Source organism: Schistocerca americana, chromosome 2 (genome assembly GCF_021461395.2).
Source record: "Schistocerca americana isolate TAMUIC-IGC-003095 chromosome 2, iqSchAmer2.1, whole genome shotgun sequence".
In the NCBI taxonomy this organism is placed as follows: Eukaryota; Metazoa; Arthropoda; class Insecta; order Orthoptera; family Acrididae; genus Schistocerca; species Schistocerca americana.
In genome coordinates this window covers 1,017,462,420-1,017,484,068 of record NC_060120.1, presented here as the reverse complement: position 1 = coordinate 1,017,484,068, position 21,649 = coordinate 1,017,462,420, and the positions used below count along the sequence as shown (strand labels likewise).

General features: G+C 42.0%; 1 protein-coding gene across 1 annotated transcript in view; it reads left to right on the top strand.

Moving 5' to 3' along the window:
* LOC124596374 (mitogen-activated protein kinase kinase kinase 7-like) overlaps positions 1–21,649 on the top strand; it is a 147,157-nt gene that overhangs the window by 53,098 nt on the left and 72,410 nt on the right. The window contains exons 5-8 of the mRNA XM_047135487.1: positions 1,123–1,309; positions 8,830–8,963; positions 10,653–10,733; positions 10,945–11,054. Coding sequence (XP_046991443.1) covers positions 1,123–1,309; positions 8,830–8,963; positions 10,653–10,733; positions 10,945–11,054 — 512 coding nt within the window. The remainder of the gene's footprint in view (positions 1–1,122; positions 1,310–8,829; positions 8,964–10,652; positions 10,734–10,944; positions 11,055–21,649) is intronic.

The following is a 21,649-nucleotide window of genomic DNA, read 5'->3' as shown; positions in this document are numbered from 1 at the left end:
GACACAATAACCAGCCACAATCAGGTGTCCAGGATTGTTGGGTTTGTGATTTTGGGGAGCATGTAAAAGGTGTTTGGGGGCGGGGGGGTCATAGTGGTGAGGAGGGAAATGGATTCAGGGGGGAGGTTCTGGGAAGACCCTTGGGCTAGGGATTGGAGGTGGACTTCTGGGATGGGATCACTCTGGCAGAGTTTATAGGCGAAGGAATCAAATAATTGGTGGAGGCCTTCTGCCAGGTAGTCACTGCGGTTCATAACCACAGTGATGGAACCTTTGACTGCAGGTAGGATGATTAGGTCAGGATTTCTTTTGAGGTTGTGTATGGCCATTCCTTCTTCTGCTGAAAGGGTGGTGTTCGGAGGAAGGGACCAGGGGAAGAGTGGTGAGGCTAAGCTGGAAGTAAGGAATTCCTGGAAGGTGACCAGTGAGTGGTTGGGTGGGAGGGGGAAGGATCATGATTGGATGGTGGTATGGACTGTGAGAGGCAGGGGTCAGTGTTGTAATTGGGTTGGTTTTGGTTAGAGGAATTGGTGGCAAAGAAGTGCTTCCATTGCAGATATCAGGAGGAGGAGAGTAGGTCTTTGACAAGCCCAGCATGCTTAAATTTGGGTGTAAGGCTAAAGGTGAGGCCTTTAGATTGGAGTGAAACTTGTGTGAGCTGAGGGTTTTGGTGGAAATGTTAACAACTGTGTTTGGGGAATGTTTTGGCTCTGGATTTGATGGAGATTTGGTAGGGAGCTTTAGGGGATGTGACAAGTTGAAAAGGTCAGCTAGGCAGGGTTTAGGTGCTGTGAGAGGTAAACGAAGAGGGACATTGTAGGTAGGATAGTGGTTGGATAGTGGTGCCCTGAAGCAGCTGTAGGATGTTGGCAGGGTAGATAACTTTTGGAGGTGGTGTCCAGAATGCTGCTCCAGGTGCTGGAGAGCAATTGTGCTTATCTGCAACTTAATGTGTCTTCTTTACAGTAAGTAACAGTCAATCTTTTCCTACATTGTTGATGTTCCTAAGTGGAGTTTCCATTGTTTAATTTGTTTATTGACGATTTGTATTCTCAGATTAGTTTTTATTCCAAATATTTCACATGGTTTTTTCCCTATAGTAGTGCTATGGTTTCCTTTCAGGTTCAAGCTATACCGAAAAATGTGATGTCTTTAGTTGGGGAATTATTCTGTGGGAAGTTTTGAGCAGGCGGAAGCCTTTTGATGACATTGGTGGCTCAGCTTACAGAATTATGTGGGCTGTGCATACTGGTGAACGACCACCCCTGATAGAAGGATGCCCACGACCCATTGAATCTCTTATGACCAGGTATTTTCTTCAAATTTTTGCAAATTACTATGGTTTGTTTTTGTTGTTAATACAGTCTAATAATGCTGTACTTTCAGCTCATTCCATACCAAGTGGTCCAGGAAAAAAAAAATTGTTGGTTGCTCAACTGTCTCAGAAAAAATTGATATTTGCTGGGTGAATTCCCAAATGTTTAGTGGGCTCAAAAACTTTTTTTTTTTTTAATTTATTGTTTATCATCCAGGAACAGTAGTCATTTTTGTTTCAGGCTGCAAGCAGTTTTTTGCATTTATGAGCATCTGCTGTTTTTAGAATTATTCAGTAAGGATTGCCCCAGACCTTTCAGACAAGAATTTTAGTTCAGCTCACAACGGACTATAAATTAAAACCATGATCACCTAGCTGAATGTATTCGCTAATATATTTTTAATGGCTCCAAGTTGTTGTTGTGGTCTTCAGTCCTGAGACTGGTTTAGTGCAGCTCTCCATGCTACTCTATCCTGTGCAAGCCTCTTCATCTCCCAGTACCTACTGCAGCCTACATCCTTCTCAATCTGCTTAGTGTATTCACTGCTTCCCTTTCATGTCCCTCGACTGGCTCAAAGTTATTGGTCACAAATTAAAAAACTCAAATTTTTAACAGTATTTTTCCAAAGGAGTAGTAATTTCTCAGCCTTAATATTTTTGTGGTATTACACTACACAATGTAGTTGCTTATAGAGTATCAATGGTGAGAAGCTGACACGTCAATATACTATTTTTAAAAATGGATTTTTTAAAATTTTTTCATTCTTTGGCTTCAATATCTTTGTTGGGAGACCAGATAAAATTCTGAAAATTTTACACTTAACACACCTTAATGATATCAAACTTCAGTATAAATTTCAGCTTTGTCAAGTCATGGAAAAAAATTACAAATATGAGCAAAAAATACATATCTTACTGTAATAAAGTAATGTCTGGAGTAATGTAATAAAGTATATCAATGATTAATTTAAATACAAAAAAAAACTCATGAAATTAAGGTGACGTATGATTATTTGTGGAAACAGTTCTCTGCAGAAAGTTTCAGCAGGCTAGCAGACCGCATCTGCAAGTCCACACAGGCTCACAGACAAGTCTGTACATGTCTGTGTGTTGTCTTGCCCATTTCACCACCACCTGTTCACTCACACTCAGTTAACAACGATGTCTTGAAGTGTGCAGTTTAACAATGGAGTCTCAGTGTTATTTTGGTGTTCTTATTAATGAAGCTTGGCATAAAAATGAAAAATTGAGAAGATGGCAACTACTGTCAAAAATAATTTTTGAAGTTTGATTTCAAAAGAAAAGTTGCACTAAACTAGGTGGAGGTTCTAAAAAAATGCTCCAACTGATTATGCTGATATGCTCTGCCCATTAGTCCAAAAATTGCATGTAATAAGAAACATGTCCTCCGAAAACTACCCAGTTTCGTCTGCTCATACAATTACAGTTTTTGGAAACACTTCCAATTTTGGTAAAGTCTTTCACTTGAAAACTATGAATGGGGGTGCTATGCAAGCATGCATGACATCTTTCTTTCCTTTGGCGTCAACCGTATAATTTGAAGGCATATCAAAATGTATGGGAGTTTGGTCAGCATTTCCTATCTGACCAGGAAGGTATTGTTTTTCTGTGCGCAGCCTAATTATGAAGCGCTGAAATTCCACAAGTTTTTCTTCATAATTTTTTGGCAGCGTCTGTGCAAGTGAAGTTTGCCTCCGAAGTGAAATCCCCCAGCGCTTCATAAACAGATCAATTCAGCTGCGGCTAACCTTAAAATTTTCAATTTTTTGCTCTCTAGCAATTTCATGTGCCTTAATTCTTAAAATTTCGGTGTTCACAGGCAGGAATTTCTGACGCGGTTCCAAGCACTTCTAGTGCATGATATCGGTCACACTTTGGTCCACTAAATGCTTTTCTGCTACTTGAACATTCAAATAATTTGTCTCTTTGCAGTCGCCATCACCTGATGTTGCTCTCATCAATCCTGTATCGCAGACCTGCAGCACGATTAGAGCTTTGTTCCTCAAAAGAAACAACTCCCCTCTTGAATTTGGCGCTATAATGAAAGCGCTTCATTATGGTTCACTAACACCAACAAGCACTTCACAAAATTCCACGAAGCAGTAGGTGCCGCTATGTGAAATCTTAATGAGCCGCAGTGTATCAACTCGTGCAACTCCTAAAGCCTTGTGCATTGTTGGTATTTCTGTGTAAAGAAATTTATTTTTGTTGCTACGAATATTTGAAAGGCTGCTACATTCGAAAATGAACAATACGGAATTTCTGTTTACTTCGTTGGATAATGTATGAAAGTGCAGTGGTCGAAACTCGGGGCAGAGGAGAAAAGCTCGTCTTCTACCCTTCTTTTTAGTTATTTACTGACGCAGAGGTTTTGGCACCAGTATTTATCTTTGTGCCTGCAAAGCATGCTTGTGTAGCCCTGCATATATTCGACGGCAGAAATTAGTTGTGGTGGCACCTACCAACATTTTTCAGAACTTCCGCTTACTTTGCACTCAATTCTAAGCCACAGGCGGTTTTTTGGATTACAAAAACCAGGAAAAAGTGCGGCTTAAATTCAAATAAATGCAGTACTTCAGCCAGTGTGCTTAGAAGGCAGATTGCCCTGTACATTTTGGAGGCAGTTGGTGAATCCCATGATTTCCTAATAATGACTACATTGGCTGTTTTCCAGGACACTTCCTTGTTGTAAGGTGTCATCTAGCATGTCAGTTAGAATGGAGTTGATCTGTGTGATAGTATTTTTAAGAGTTTCCGAAGGTATTCCTACTGGGAATTGCTTCGTACTAGTTTTAAATCTAGCTATCGCTAGCACTACCTCTGCCAGGGCGAAAGGATGGTAATGCACCATTTTGGTAAATATTGCTCATTTGGTCATGTAAGTCCATATGGGGTTGTTGGTCATATGTTTCTTCGTCATCACGGAGGTGCTTACTTAGCAGAAACTCGGCTGAGCATCTCCAGCCCTTTGTCATGATACTGTCTTCCTGTTGTAATGTTGACAAAACTGTTGCGATCTTAATTATTTTGTCTCCCCCATATGTTGTTCTGTAGTTGTGTTTTAACAAAGTTGCCCCAGTGGTTTTGTCCTGTTTTGTTTAGTTCTTTTTTGTACTTTTTTTTCACATCATGGTATAGCTCAAGTCCAAGTTCTTGTTCTTGTGCATCTTGGCTCTTTGATGGTATAGTATAGTGTAGTATAGTATAGTATATAGACCATGGTAGTTTATGTTTCCATCTGGCTTTCCCTCATGGAATGGCTGCTGACTACGCTGTTTGGAGTAAGTCTCTTAGAATATGGATTTTGTTGTCTGTGCTACCTTGGATAATGTGTTGTTGAAAATCTTCTACTGTGTGTGTAATAATCAGCCAATTTGTCTTACCTAGAAGTAATCGGCAATGTTTCAAGGTCGTTTTGCGCACGCGAGTGTGCACGCTCGTGGTTGTGTGTGCGTGCGTGTGTGTGTGTGTGTGTGTGTGTGTGTGTGTGTGTGTACTTCAAATTTTGCTATTATGTGGTAGAAAGTTTTTGTTTGCTAGTGATATGTCTATATTACTGATTCCTCCAGTGCTTCCACAGTATGTTGGTGCTTGTCTTACCTCATTTAATACAAAAAGATTGTACTCATTTATGATGTCCTCTAGTGTCTGTTCTATTGATATACCAGAGCGTAAAGTGGGCATTAATGATTGTGAGTATAAATAGTCTTCTACCTGTGGAAAATTGTGCAACTTCTCTGATTAGGTCTGCAAAAAGTTAAATGCCATACGAATACTGTGCGTACAATGAAATGATTATCCATGTGTCTGTCTTTGGCCTCTCTCCTGATAGGCGTGCTTGATACACCTACTATCAATCTTCTCATAACATCCTTGCTGATCGGTGTACTGGAAAAGCTACGCAAGCAGATTCCCCTCCCCACCCACCCACAAAAATACCGCACCATTTTTGTGTAGGGAGGCGCACCATTTTTGTGTAGGGAGGATGCGCATGACAGTGGGGAGGGAGGCAGGACACTGGACATTGAGATGAGCCGGGAGCCATGACTGTGGAGGATGACGTACTCACGACCGTCCCTGCCATCTGGCTTGCGAGGCAACAGGAACATCCTCCAGAAAACTGCTGCCAGGACATATGTCCAGGCCTGAGGGAGTGTACTAGAGCAATGACGGCGATGGCGGGGGTGAGAGCACGTCGTTCCTCCACTCCTCCTGGGGTGCCCTAGTGACACCAGCAGATGGCTGTGAAGGTCGCGCTGTTCTGTGAGGCTGTGAATGTGCAGGAAGAAAAGCAGCAGAATCACAGGGCAAATGACATGCAATCAAGCACATAAAAGAGCCAGTGTGTTCCTGAATCATGCCTTTTTCCAGTTCCCATGGTTGCCATAAACCCTGAAAAGAACGAGATTCCTTGGTCCAAAGCAAAACTTGCGAACTATTGGCACTGCGAGATGCTGCGGTGGATGTAGCAAGTGTAGCAGCATCTGATGGCGGTGGTCACACAGAAGCTCAGCTGGTGATGGTCCGTCTCGTAGATGGGAGCAATAGGAGGCAAAAAAGAGCTGCAGTGCCTGTTCCCATGTGTGGGTGGTGCGAAGCTTGGCTACATGTTGTTTGAAAGTGCGTACGAAGCATTCTGCTTCTCCGTTGGACTGGTAGTGAAACAGAGCACTTGTTGCATTTTGTTCACAAAACTGTTCACTTTCAGACATCAGTTTGTTATAGATGACTGCATTGACTGAGAAAAGTATCAGGTTACTATTAATTCTTGGATTTCCGGAAGGCTTTTGACACTGTACCACACAAGTGGCTCGTAGTGAAATTGCGTGCTTATGGAATATCGTCTCAGTTATGTGACTGGATTTGTGATTTCCTGTCAGAGAGGTCACAGTTCATAGTAATTCATGGAAAGTCATCAAGTAAAACAGAAGTGATTTCAGGCATTCCCCAAGGTAGTGTTATAGACCCTTTGCTGTTCCTTATCTATATAAACGATTTGGGAGACAATCTGAGTAGCCGTCTTCAGTTGTTTGCAGATGACGCTATCATTTATTGACTAATAAAGTCATCAGAAGATTAAAACAAACTGCAGAACGATTTAGAAAAAATATCTGAATGGTGCGAAAAGTGGCAGTTTGACCCTAAATAACGAAAAGTGTGAGGTCATCCAGATGAGTGCTAAAAGGAACTCGTTAAACTTCGGTTACACGATAAATCAGTCTAATCTAAAAACCGTAAATTCAACTAAATACCTAGGTATTACAATTACGAACAACTTAAATTGGAAAGAACACATAGAAAATGTTGTGGGGGAGGCTAACCCAAGGCTGCGTTTTATTGGCAGGACACTAGAAAATGTAACAGACCTACTGAGGAGACTGCTACACTACGCTTGTCTGTCCTCTTTTAGAATACTGCTGCGCGGTGTGGGATCCTTACCAGATAGGACTGATGGAATACATTGAAAAAGTTCAAAGAAAGGCAGCATGTTTTGTATTATCGCGAAATATGGGAGAGAGTGTCACAGAAATGATACAGGATTTGGGCTGTAAATCATTAAAAGAAAAGCGTTTTTCATTGCGACGGAATCTTCTCACGAAATTCCAATCACCAACTTTCTCCTCCAAATGCGAAAATATTTTGTTGACAACGACCTACATAGGGTGGAACGATCACCACAATAAAATAAGGGAAATCAGAGCTCGTACGGAAAGATATAGGTGTTCATTCTTTCTGTGTGCTATACGAGATTGGAATAATGAAGAATTGTGAAGGTGGTTCGATGAACCCTCTGCCAGGCACTTAAATATGATTTGCAAAGTATCCATGTAGATGTAGATGTAATGAGAATAATTGTTTTACAGGCTATGCATATGTTTATTGCTGCTTGGAATATGTTGTAGTCAATAACAACCAGCTAGAGTAAGCATGTTCTGCTGGCAAGAAAAAGCAATAAATAAAGAATAATATTTAAATATTTTTTCCTTGTCATGTAATCGTATTTATCTAAGACACTAGTTGAATATAAACAGATTCTTCTTCATTCTGGATGCTGCCTTTAAATCAAGACATCAGTTGATGATATCCACACATGATGAAATAAATGCCTACTGAGTTAATAAAAATTGTGTGGCACTAATATTTGTACTAGGATTTTCTAGGCCAACTCATGTTTGCCTGTGATTGTGTACCTCAAAATTCTGATTAGGGCCACTTTGTTAGTATTCTGGAGCTAAACTGAATTTAAGGACAAAAACATTTTGGTCCCCAGAGATTCATTAAAAAGAAGTTCTTCTGTGTGTGTGTGTGTGTGTGTGTGTGTGTGTGTGTGTGTGTGTGTGTGTAGATTAGTACCACTCATAATCTGTTCTTAGGATACTTTACAAAATAGCATGCAGTGACTGCCTGTTAATGTATAACTTGAGTCATTCCATGTCTCTGAAGTGTCTCCTTCATGATGGGATTTTCAGAACTCAATGTATGAATGAATGAAATTCTAGTAATTTGGTCCCAAAAGATTGACAATGAACAATTTTTCTTCTGTGGTGACCTGATTTGTTGCAGTGAGTAGGCTCAATAGAGACATATTGAGGTAGGAAACAACAGATATTGTTCATCATTCATGCCGACGATCTTTCATTCTTTTCTGTGGGTGCATTTGGTTTTTCTTCAATACTTTCCAGTACACATCTATCTTGGCCACATGTGATTATTTGATTATTTCTTGTGCCTGAACTGAAAATTAAGTACAGGGTGAACACATTGTGGACTGTGTGTGTTTAAAATTACATAGAATATAAATAAGGTGGCAGTGCTAGAAACTGAGCTCAATGAATAAGAAAATCTTACAGTACTACTGGGGACAAGAAATATGTCTGCATGAGAAGGAAGTTTTAAATTTTTTCTAGAGGCAGGAGACGATTTTAATTTAGTGTTGCTTTAAAGTGTTTGTCTGTAAAGATGTGAAAATGAACTTTGGATTCTTTTGAGGTGCAGTGTGCACTTAATTCATCATAATTCCAACAGCAACAAATAGATTTGAAGAATCCTAGCACCTTAAAAATCAATGTAAAAGTGATATCTGAAGACATATTTCTAAATGGAACATTTTATTTTTATTTTTTTTATTCTCCTTCCTCCACCTCCTCTTTCTCATCCTCAACATTAATCTTTTTGCATCTTGTTTTTGTTAATCTACAGTCACTCTCCTTGCATGACCTGAATCACAACAGTTTTAGTTTGTTGTAAATTTTCTTGGCCCTCTCAAAACAAAGTTTACTTTCACCGTTGTTAATGTTGTTTGAGAGACATAAACTTTTCAGTTGCTATATCCTTTGTCTCTAGTGTTAAACTGGTATAGGTCTTCCCTTATTTTTGCATTGCTGAAAAATGACATGTCAAACAGAGAATGTTTCTGTTTCTTTGAAGATGACTGACTTGCCCAGAAAGTAATTGTAAATTATCTCTAACAGTTCTTGTTTTTAACCTTGTAGGTGTTGGGACAAAAATCCAGCAAACAGACCATCAATGGATGAAGTTGTTCATATAATGAATGCACTTTTTCCGTTCTTTACTGGGTATGATGAGCCTGTACAATATTCTTCTGGAGATGAAGAGTCTTCTCAAGGTATGTGCTGGCAAATGCTCAGTCAAGTACTTGAATGTGTGATTGCTCTGCCATATAGAAATATACTATTGCTGGAACAACCTCAAGAGTTTGTGTGGGATAAAACTATGGATGACTTGCAATTGAACCAAGTTATAGTTCACATCCAATTATCAGAAATTCTGCAAGACAGTTCTTGGTTTTGAAGTTAACCTCATTGTTAAATATTGTCTTTACTTAAATACAAAGCATATTTGAAAAGCAAGAGTTGTTTGTTTATATATGATTGTTGGCAGCTCAGAGCAAGTTTACAGTAAGTAGTGCTATCTATTGATTGTTTATGAAACTGCAGAAGTAATATGACTGTTAAAAAAGGCTTTGAAAATCATTGCTCCTGTCAGTTGCGAAGTGTGTGCTGTAATTCAAAATTTACGTGCTCAAAGATGTACAGCTGCTGAAATTCATCAGGAGTTAATGTACACCTCCTGTATCACTATGAGATGATCCTTGGATGAAATAAATTAGGGGAGGTAAGATTCAAAATTTCTGTTGGGAATTTTTCATCCACCTTAGTACAATCCCAACCCTATGCCCAATGACACTTTGACACTTCAAGCAGTGGCTTGGAGGACAACAGTTTGAAGGTGATGAGGATGAATGCAGAAGGGTTTAAAACACTAGTGCAGTGTTTCAAAAAATGCTTAGAAGGGAATAATGATTATGTAAAAAAGTAAGATAGGTGTTCAAATAAACTAAACCTATCATCAAAAGATCTTCTAATGAAAGTAATTTTTATTTATTGGTTCTTACTTTTCAAATAATCTAGATTTTATCACTAGAAGCTGTATTATGTGCAATATATACAAGAATTTTTAATACTTTCATGTTCAAAAGAGAGGTACTACTGAACACACGAAACACTGTCGTATTTTATTGAGGGTTTTGCAGGTGAGCTTTATGTTTTACGTAACTAACTCTAGTTAATTGTTCAATGGAACTTAGGAGTTTTTATACTACACTCATCTATGATAACAGTTAAGTTCCTGACAAGTGACACTGCTGTGTGACTCTAACAAAATACCACTAGAAATCGATATGTCTTTGCGGACATTATCTGTATCAAGTGGTTAAATGTCCACAAGCCCAATGAGCATGGAAATATTCCAGTATTACCAGTCAAGGTTTCGCTGAGATGATGGTGCTAATGTACCAGAAGCAAGTGACTTTTTTATATCTTTTCCACAAATTATTCAGATCCTCCTAGCACAATACAAAGAACAAACAGATGCAACATTTGCAATGTAGTATGGCTGATAGACAGCAATGATATTATCACAGCAATTAAAATCCTTTATTTAATTGTCTCATTTTGAGACCATGCATATATGTCCTTGTGAATAATCTTCAGTGATGAATAGGAGTTTACATCAGATAAATTTATAGTTTGACTTTTATTACTATTATCAGTATTTGTGTTGGTGGATATTACAAGATTTAGTGTTGTATGGATGACGTGTAACATGAAACTGATGTAGAGTACAAGGATTACTTTCTCACATTACAGAAACCATTTGGTGTTGTAATTTGAGCACACATTGTTTAAGTATCTCATCCACATCAATTTTTTGAATAAATTGACTGGAAATAAATGCTAAATAGTTGTATATCAAATTTATCACTCATACTGATACATTCACTTTTATTTTTTAGGTAGTGCTCTGCCAGAAGAATATGACTCAGATGATGAAGACACACAAGCTGAAATGGGAACAACTTTGACAGATCGTTCAAGTGAGTTTTGTTACCTTATTCCAAGAAGTTATGTCTTTTGTTGAAGTATGTAAGGTTCGTTTTTAAAATAGCATTGAGGGGTAACTGATGATATATTAGCTTTTCAGTGTTGAAAGATGTAGATAACTTTTTTCTTGCTTATGCCTCTTTCGTTCAATTCATTCACTCCTGGTGGTCAGTAGAAACTCAGACTATATTCCTTATTTTTCAGAGACCCAAGTCTCTTCAACATCAACAATGAATGGTTCTATTATGACACAAGGAAAAACAGAGCTGGTGGCAGAGAGTCTGAAGAAACCTCTACAAATTGAAGTTGATCCTGTAAGTACAAGTTTGTTGAGAATACACCAGCTGCTGAAGCAAGAACAACTGGGTGCGCATGCGCCCACACAGACACACACACACACACACACACACACACACACACACACACACAGAGAGAGAGAGAGAGAGAGAGAGAGAAATTCATCAGAATGAAGATGAGCAGCAATTTTTTAAAAAAGCAATAATGGGCATAGGGGCTCAAGGGAAGGCATTTATTGGATAAGGAGAAGTAGTAGATAACATTAGGCAGTAATAATGTACTAAGAACTGAGATTCATTTAAAATAGTCTATTGTGAGGCATCAGTCTTCATAACCATACTATTGACGTATCATCCAGCTTCAATCAGTGCACCACCAATGTGTCAGCTTATGACAGTTACTACATCTGCATCTACAGAGACACTCCACAAACCACCATACAATATGTAGTGGAGGTTACCATGTACCACTACTGGTCATACCCGCCCCGGTTCCACTCGCAAACAGAGCAAGATAAAAACGACTCTCTATGTGCCGCCGTATGAGCCCTAATTTCTCATATCTTATCTTCTTGGTCATTAAGCGCAATGTATGTTGGCACAATAGAATTGTCCAGCAGTCAGCTTCAAATGCCGGTTCTCAAAATTTTCTCAGTTTTGTTCCTCGAAGAGAATGTCGCCTTCCCTCCAGGGATTCCCATTTGAGTTCCCAAAGCATCTCTGTAATGCTTACATGTTGTTCAAACCTACTGGTAACAAATCTAACAGCCCATCTCTGAATTGCTTTGATGTCTTCCTTCAATCCAATGTGGTACAGATCCCAAACTCCCGAGCAGTACTCAAGAATTCCAGCATCCTATATGCGGTCTCCTTTATATGTGAACGACACTTTCCAAAAATTCTCCTGATAGACCAAAGTTGACCATTTGCCATCACTACTGCAGTTCTCACATGCTTGTTCCATTTCATATCACTTTGCAGCATTGTGCCCTGATATGTAGAAGACTTGATTGTGTCAGGCGGGACATTGCTTACAATGTATGTGAACACTACAGGTTTGGTCTTCATATGCATCCGCATTAACTTACATTTTTCCACGTTTAGAGTTAGCTGCCATTTATCACACCAATTAGAAATTTTACCTAAGTCATCTTGTATCTTCCTACAGTCAGTCAACTTTGGCACTTTACCATACGCAACAGCACCATCAGTAAGCAACTGCAGATTGCTGCCCACCCTGTCAACCAAGTCATTTATGTATATAGAGAACAACAACAGTCTTGTCACACTTCCCTGGGGCACTCCTGATGATACCCTTGTCTCTGACGAACACTCGCAGTTCGGGATAACATACTGGATTCTATTACTTAAGAAGTCTGTGAGCCACTCACATATCTATGAACTTATTCCATATGCTCATACATTCATTAATACTCTGCAATGGGGCACCATGTCATATGCTTTCCGGAAATCTAGAACTATGGAATCAGACTACCGCCGTTCACCCTTAGCTCGCTGTGTATCATGTGAGAAAAGGGCAAGCTGATTTTCACACGAGTAATGTTTTTGAAAACCGTGCTGATTCTCCCCCTGCGGGTCCGGGGGGTAAGAATAAGCCCGAGGTATTCGTGCCTGATGTAAGAGGCAACTAAAAGGAATTTCAGAGTGTCGATTTCTCCGTCGACGATGGACTCCTTTGAACCTGATATCCAGCGTGGTAGCCAGTCTGTTGTGGTGGGGCCGCCATGTACCCTGTTGGTTGTAGCCCCCTGACCACACAGGGATCACTGTGCTGATTGCTGCGCCGTTAACTCCCCACGTATGCCAAGGGGTAGATGCCCATCCCCCTGGGGCACAGGGACTCCTGGCAATGGCCATCTTGTCAGGTGTCATTTGCTGTGGCTGGGTGGTGCCCGTGGGGAGGCCCCCTGGTTGGAATGGGTGGCATCAGGGCGGATGACACGCCATTAAGCATAGTACGTCATTCCTTGCTGGTGGTGCGCCACCAGCTGTCTCTAAGCGGGCAGTCTAACTACAATGCTAAGAAATATGACCCCAAGTCGTTCCCCTCCCTGGCCACACCATGGGAGGAACGCCAGGCTAAAATTTCGCAGTGAAGCTTATTCGCCCCAGTACCTCGTATGTACGAGAGTTGATGGGGAATCTTTAATGTCCATGAAGCCTCAGTTTTTTTTGTGGAGCATTTGGAGGAAAAGTTTGGGGAGGTGGAGGGCTTGTCAAAAATGTGCTCTGGGTCAGTTTTGATAAAAACAGCATCCTCTGCCCAGTGGCAAGTTGGGGGATGTTTCTGTTACCACCATGCCCCATAAGAGCTTAAATATGGTCCAGGGTATCATATTTCACAGGAACCTTCTTTTGCAGTCTGACAATGAGCTGACTGCCAATTTAGAGCAGAGAGGTGTACATTTCATCCAGCGTGTCCACCGAGGTCCGAGGGATAATCAGGTTGCCACTGGTGCCTTCATCTTGGACTTCGAGGGTAATACATTGCTCGAGAAGGTCAAGGTGATGGTCTACCATTGTGATATAAAGCCCTATATCCCTCCCCTGATGCGGTGCTTAAGTGCTGGAAGTTCGGCCATATATCTTCCTGCTGTACTTCTGGCGTCACATGTCGAGATTGCGGATGCCCATCACATGCCTATACGCCATGTGCCCCGCCTCCCATCTGTGTCAACTGCAGAGAGCACTATTCGCCTTGCTCGCCAGACTGCAGGATTCTCCAGAAAAAAAGGAAAATCATGGAGTACAAGACCCTGGATTGACTTACCTACACTGAGACTAAGAGAAAATTTGGACACCTGCATCCTGTACGTATGACATCATCTTACGACGCTGCTACAACAGTTCTGGCTCCATCAGGTCTGCCAACCCCAGTCACCTCTCAGAGCCAGGAAGACTATACCTGCCCCTTGATGGTGGGGGGGATTTCCCTCCCGGTTGCTCCCGCACCACCTTTGTTGGGAGTAACACCCCCCAAACCATCAGGGACGTCCGTCCACACTTCTAAGCCGGAGAAGCATAAGTCTTTTTGGCTTCTCTTGCTAGGAAGGGGTCCTTTGGGTCACTCCCTTCACAGGTTTCTGTTAGTGGGAAAGATGACACCCGCCAGTGGCTGAAGAGCTCAAAAGCAGCTGGTCATAGTACTTCATGTTCATCCTCAGTCCCGGAGACTGAGCCAGTGAAGTCCTCCCAGTCGGGCAAACCCAAGGAGCAGCGAGAGAATTCCAAAAAGAAGACCCATAAGACCAAGGAAATTGCGGTGGCACCCACACCACCGCTACCTATGAGCTCTGTGTCTGAGGATGGGGTGGAGATTCTGGTGTCCGCTGAGGACCTAGATCTCGCCAGACCCTCAGACACAATGGATATAGACTGCTCATGCAATAAGTCTGTGGCAGCAGGTGACTCTGAGGCGTAAACTGCCTCATTGAATGTTCCATGCCTTCCCAGCCTAATGATGACATCATCCTCCAGTACAATTGCGGCGGTTTTTTCCACCGCCTGGCTGAGCGACAGCAACTGTTAAGCTACACCTGCTATCTGCATTGCCCTCCTGGAAACCTGGTTTCCGGCAATGCGGAGCCCTGCCCTCCTTATCTATAGGGGATATTACGAGAACCGTAGCGACTGTGATAGAGTGTCTGATGGAGTTTGTGTTTATGTCCTAAACTCAATCTGTAGTGACACTGTGTCCCTTCAAACCCCTCTTGAAGCTGTGACTGTCAGAATAAGGACAACACAGGAAATAACTTTCTGCAATGTATATCTTCCTCCAGATGATGCAGTACCCCTGAATGCATTAGCTGCACTGATTGACCAACTCCCTAAACCTTTCCTACTTCTGGGAGATTTTAACGCCCATAACCTCTTGTGGGGTGGCACCGTGCTTACCGGCCAACGTAGAGATGTCGAAACTTTACTGTCTCTGTTCAACCTCTCCCTTTTAAATACTGGGGCCGCCACACATTTCACTGTGGCTCATGGTAGTTACTCGGCCATTGGTTTATCAATTTGCAGCCCCAGCCTCTCCCATCTATCCACTGGAGAGCATCTTCCTGTTGCTGCCTTGGTGTCAGGCCCTCGGACGCCCGCCCAGTTGGGCTTTAAACAAGGCGGACTGGGAAACTTTCACCTCTGCTGTCACCGTTGAATCTCCCCCACGAGGTGATGACATTGATGTGATGGTTGAGCACATGACTACAACAATTGTTTCTGCGGCAGAAACCGCAATCCCTTGCTCTTTAGGGTGCCCCTGGTCGCCGGAAGTCACTGAAGCAATTAAGGAGCGTCAGCGAGCTGTACGCAGCATAAGTGGCACCCTTCCCTGGAGCACCTCAGAGCCTTTAAACGGCTCCATGCCCACGTTTGCCAACTTATCAAACAACAGAAGCAGGAGTGTTGGGAGAGATACATCTCGACTGTTGGGTGCCATACGTCACCTTCGCAAGTCTGGGCAAAGATCAAACGTCTTTTCGGGTACCAGACTCCAGCAGGTGTTCCCAGTGTTACCATAAATGGCATGTTATCTACCAACGCAAACGCGATTGCCAAGCACTTAGCTAAGCACTTTGCTCGGGCCACATGCCACATTGAATCCTATAACACCCCATTTACAGAGTGGGAGCTCCTCAGTGCCTTTGCACATTGCCCCAACACAGTTCCTGGGCCTGACCAGATCCACAGCCAGATTTCACGGGTTGAGAGGGCAAGTCACATTTTATTTAAGTGATTACAAAGTGACTCAAATTTACAAAGAACTTGGCACTATGAGCCCACTTATCAGTATGAGCATCTCTCATCATATCCTAATGATCTTCAACCGGATCTAGTGTGATGGCGACTTTCCGTCACAATGGCAGGAGAGCACCATCATTCAGGTGCTCAAACCCAGTAAAAACCTGCTTGATGTGGATAGCTATTGGCCCATCAGCCTCACCAACATTGTTTGTAAACTGCCGGAACCCGTGGTGTGTCGGCGGTTGGGTTGGGTCCTGGAGTCAAGTGACCTACTGGCTCCATGTCAGGGCAGCTTCCGCCAGGGTCGCTCTACCACTGATAATCTTGTGTCCATCGAGTCTGCCATCCGAACAGCCTTTTCCAGATGCCAACACCTGGGGTTGCCGTCTTTCTTGACTTATGTAAAGCATACAGCACGACCTGGCGACATCATATCCTTGCCACATTGTATGAATGGGGTCTCCGGGTCCCGCTCCCGATTTTATCCAGAACTTCCTGTCGCTCTGTACTTTCCATGTCCAAGTTGGTGCCTCCCATAGCCCCATCCATATCAAGGAGAATGGAGTCCTGCAGGGCTGTGTATTGAATGTCTCTCTGTTTTTAGTGGCAATTAACGTTGTAGCAGCAGCTGTCAGGCCCTCCGTCTCACCTTCTTGGTATGCAGACGACTTCCGCATTTCATACTGGTGCTCCAGTACTGGTGTTGCTGAATGTTGCCTACAGGGAGCCATCCACAAGGCACAGTCATGGGCTCTAGCCCATGGCTTCCAGTTTTCCACCATGAAGGCGTGTTTCATTCATTTCTGTTGGCGTCGCACCGTTCATCTGGAACCAGCTCTTTACCGTAATGACGATCCATTCACTGTAGTGGAGACACATTGATTCTTGGGTCTGGTTTTCGATGCTCATTTGACTTGGCTTCCTCATCTTTGTCAGCTTAAACGGAAGTGTTGGCAGCACCTCAATACCCTCCACTGCCTGAGCAACACTAACTGGGGTGCAGATTGCTCCACGCTGCTGCAGGTCTACAGAGCCCTTGTTCAATCCTGCCTTGACTATGGGAGTGTGATTTATGGTTGGGCAGCACCCTCAGCATTGTGTTTGCTTGACCCATTGCACCATTGCGGAGTTCGACTAGCGACAGGAACTTTTAGGACGAGTCCGGTGACAAGCGTATTGGTAGAGGCTGGAGTCCCTCCATTGAAGATCAGACGTTCACAACTGCTCACCAGTTACATTGCACACATTCATAGCTCTCCTGAACATCCTGATTACTGCTTTCTTTTCCCAACCACGGCAGTTCACCTCCCGCCCAGGCAGCCCAGGTCAGGGCTAACGATTGCTGTTCGCGTGCGATTTCTTCTGTCTGAACTGGAGTCCTTCCCTTTACCACCTCTCCTCGAGGTCCATTCACATACACCTCTGTGGTGTAGCTGTAGGCTGAAGCTTCGCCTGGAGCTTTCGTGTGGCGCTAAGGACTCCATTAACCCTGCGGCTCTCTCCACTGTCACTTCCTCTTGATTCTTGAAGTGTTCTGGGGCTCTGAAGTGGTTTACACCGACGGCTCGATGGCTGATGGTAATGTTGGCTTCACCTTTGTCCACAGAGGCCATATTGAACAGCATTCCTTGCCCGATGGCTGGAGTGTATTCACTGCAGAGCTGGTGGCCCTATCTCGTGCACTTCAGTATATCCGTTCATGCCCCGAGGAATCATTTCTTCTGTGTACTGACTCCTTGAGCAGCCTACAAGCTATCGACCAGTGCTACCCTCGCCATGCTTTGGTGGCGTCCGTACCGGAGTCCATCTATGCTCTGGACCAGTCTCGTCGTTCAATGGTGTTTATGTGGACCACAGAACACGTCAGCATCCCAGGCAATGAACTTGCTGACAGGCAGGCCAAACAGGCTACACAGAAACTGCTTCTGGAGATGGGCACATCTGAACCTGACCTGTGTTCTGACTTACGCTGCAGGGTTTTTCGGCTTTGGGAGATGGAATGGCATAACAATACGCACAGCAAACTTCGTGTCACTAAGGAGACTACGAATGTGTGGAAGTCTTCCATGCAGGCCTCTCGCAGGGAATCAGTTGTCCTCTGCCAGATCCGCACTTGCCATGCGTGGGCAACCCACAGTTACCTCTTGCACCGTGAAGACCCGCCTCAGTGTCGGTGCAGCGCCCGGTTGACAGTGTCCCATATTCTGGTGCACATCCCACTTTGACTGCCCAGCAACGAGATCTTGGGTTACCGGACTCGTTGCTGCTCATTTTATCTGACAACGCCTCATTGGGTGATTTAGTTTTACATTTTATTTGTGAGGGTAGGTTTTATCATTTGATCTAAGTTTTAGCACATGTCCTTTATCCCTCTGTGTCCTGGTTTTAATGTGTCACAGAATGGCTGGCTTTTCCTTTTGATTCTCGTTGTAGTGGTTAATAAAAAAAGAAAAGAGAGAAGAAAAGAAAAAGAAAAAAAGGTTGAAAATGTGGGAAGAAATCATAAGTGATTTTTTTTTTTTTTAATCGTTAATGACCGTGAAAAAAGGGAAAGAAAGAAAGAAATGCAGATCGGACTTCGTATTACAGAAAAGCTATAGTTGGGGTGGTCCTTGTGGCGTTTTTGAGCAAACGTTAAACCAATTTCCACTACAAAAATTATTGAAAAGAAACAGAGAATAACAAAATGTAACTGACAGGGGGAAGTGGCGTAGATAAGAGTTCACCCTTTACCAGGTTAACTTGTCTCCTTTCGTGCGGCATCCAGGTCTTCAAAAATCTCCTTCATTTCGGCTTGAAAAGTCTGCTCCGAAATCTTGCAATCATCCAGGAATCACTAATTTATACCAATTAAAATCATCTTGATACTGCATGCAATTTAATTTACTTTGCTACTTCCACCCTCTGAATTTCTTAACAACTTCCACAATATGTCTACACATTAAAATCAGATCAAGACTAGCTAATAAGTTTTTTAACGTCTTCCTCAGATCAAGTCTGTCTTAAGCTTCGGCTATCAAGGGACAAACAAAAATCGGATAGAAAAACAAAAAAAGAGTTACAATTTTAGTATTTTCTCTGCTGTCGAGTGCTCATACCGCTGCGACGGCACAATTCATGTCCGAGGGAACGAGTGCAGCGCGGCGAAATTCAAAGTCCCGCTACATCGTGGTCGGCCAGCCACTGTAATCTGCTTTCTTGTTTTACTTTCTTCTGTTTCTAGCATCTCTCTGTTGTTTTCTTGTCTTCTTTTGTTCCTTTTAGTGTTTGTTGCCTTTCCTTCGTTCTTGTGGTTTTTCCTTTTTGTGTTGTATGTCTCGTCTGGTTTATTCTCACACTTGTGGCATTGTTTTATCACAAACAAGGGACCGATGACCTCGTAGTTTGTTTCCTCCCCCCCACCCCACCCCCCACCCCCCGCCCCCACCCTCCTCTTTTAAACCAACCAACCATGCTGATTCCTGAACGTAAGGTTCTCTGTCTCGAGAAAGTTTATTATATTCAAACTGAAAACATGTTCAAGGATTCCGCAGCAAACCAAAGTTAGGGATATTGATCTGTAATTTTGCGGGTCCATTCTTTTGTCCTTATTATGTATAGGAGTCACTAATCCAACCAGGTGGGCCATTACTTGCAGAATAATACTATAGTTACTGTCCTTTGTAGAATTGCAGGCTGTAAAATAAACAAGTGTTGAGTTCATGAACTGTTTCTTCTGCAGTCCTAATATAATTGTGCAAGCTATCTTGAGAGGCTCTCCCCTTCATTTAAATTTCATTGGCCAAGACCAGTTCTACAGTTAACAATTAAATCACTGTAAGTTAAATTTATGTTGCACCCTAATAACTGTAGTAATGGCATTTAATTTGATTTTCCTTAAGGGAGCCAACTGATTCATTGTGTACTCCCAAATTTGTTAAGCTTGGTTGTGGGATTTGTGGCTTTTAACTGAAAGTAAACACACATTCCTTTCATTTCAATGTTAATTGTGACATGGCCATGGCAACAATACTTGCTGCAACTTATAACTACAATGTACATCGCACCCGGTCTGAAGTTATCATGCCATTGCTGTGTCACTGGATGATCTGAATGTTGCTAAACAAATCTGCAAAGCAATTTTGTAGGGTAACCATTAAGAATTTGTCTGTATGTCATTCTGAATAACTTGTTCTCAGTCTAAACCAGGGTATTTCTAGTTCTTCCTCAACTGTCGTTTCAAAATACCCATGTTGGCAGAACCATGTCCATCTTTCTTTGCCAATATTATTTATTTATTTATTTGCAACATCATGCTGATAAGTGGGCTCATAGTGCCAAGTTCTTTGTAAATTTGAGTCACTTTGTAATCACTTAAATAAAATGTGACTTGCCCTCTCAACCCGTGAAATTTAATTTCGCTTCCTGTTTTCCTTCTGGATGCTTCCCTTTTTTTTGTTAGACAGTGTAGGTACCAAAATGGTAAATGCAGAGTTCTCCATGGTAGCAGTGGCAGCAAATGTAGGCTTTTATTTTATTTTGAAGAGTATATCCTCCAAAACAGTACCATTTCTTGTGTGTGTAAACTGTCTGTGATTGAATAAACATTTTCACTGAAGCTCTTTCATGACTTAATTTTCCATCCACTGGTGAATATGCAGTGAGTTATATAACAACATGGATCACCTGAAATGTGGCAAGCCAGTTGGACCTGAGAGAACTGAAGATTTCAGATGTCCTGTGAAATAGTTGCAAATTTTAGTATATGACTTAATTTTTTAAGCAATAGATTGCAGATATTTGCTGAACAAGATACAAACAAAAGCAATATGAGCCGTAAAACTGTTGTAAATATAGGTTGATATACGTTGATTGATTTGGTGAGGAATATTTAAAGTCTATAGACTTATTAAATACTTTTCCTAGATGCTTAAAACTTTGTGCACACGTTTATGACATTGTTGTCTAAAAAGTAGACTCCAATCAAATGATTTCAGTCAATAGTTTTTCCACTATAAATACATAAATTAGACAATCAAAATCAAGATATTTTTTTTATAATTAATAAAGGTATGTTTTTCATCATGGTGATAGGAAGCTGGGGTCTGTAGTCTACTTTTCTCCAAATGGTAGCCTGAAATATCACAAAAATTTCAGACCTGTAGCTCAAATAGTTTTTTTGTTTATTGCATAAAATAAACATGTCAGAAAATTTGATTCATGGGAAATTCAGTTTGAAGGTACATTTCAACTGTTACTCACCTCTGTTGTTCTTAAAACCCTCCAGTTGCGTAATATTCTCGATCTGTGTGTTCTTCATCTTCTATCTTCCTTTTCTTGCTCCTCGGTGTTATTCTGGCCTTTTTAGCTTCCTCAAGAACCCATTTTTCATGCGGAATTTTTTGTTTCATGGCTTCCCGACTTTGCATGCGACTCCGCTGCGCTCCGCTTGCTAGCTGCCCGCTCGCTAGCCGTGACAGTGAGAGAATCGCATAAATCAGACACATCACGAGCGCATAAATTACCCTAACTCCTCGCTGCCTTCACTTACAAGCTTCAAACTTTGACACCGCCAAGCGACCACCGACCTTAGTACGTGATGTCAGTTTCAACTTCATTCACGGTTTCTTCCCCAGGAAAAAACGCTCTCAAAGACGGAAATACAAACCGAAAAACCGATTAAAGGAACCCAGAGAAAAGCTGTTTTTTGTCTTATGTAATTACAAACTAAACACTGTTACTTTCCTTCTGTTGTACTGTGAAACCTTGTTTCTTTCTGCATCTCACGCTTCTAGGTCAATGCAAATAATAATGACACCATTTGACATCCAACCGCAGCAGCATACTGGCATATGTTTAAATTTGTTTTTAAA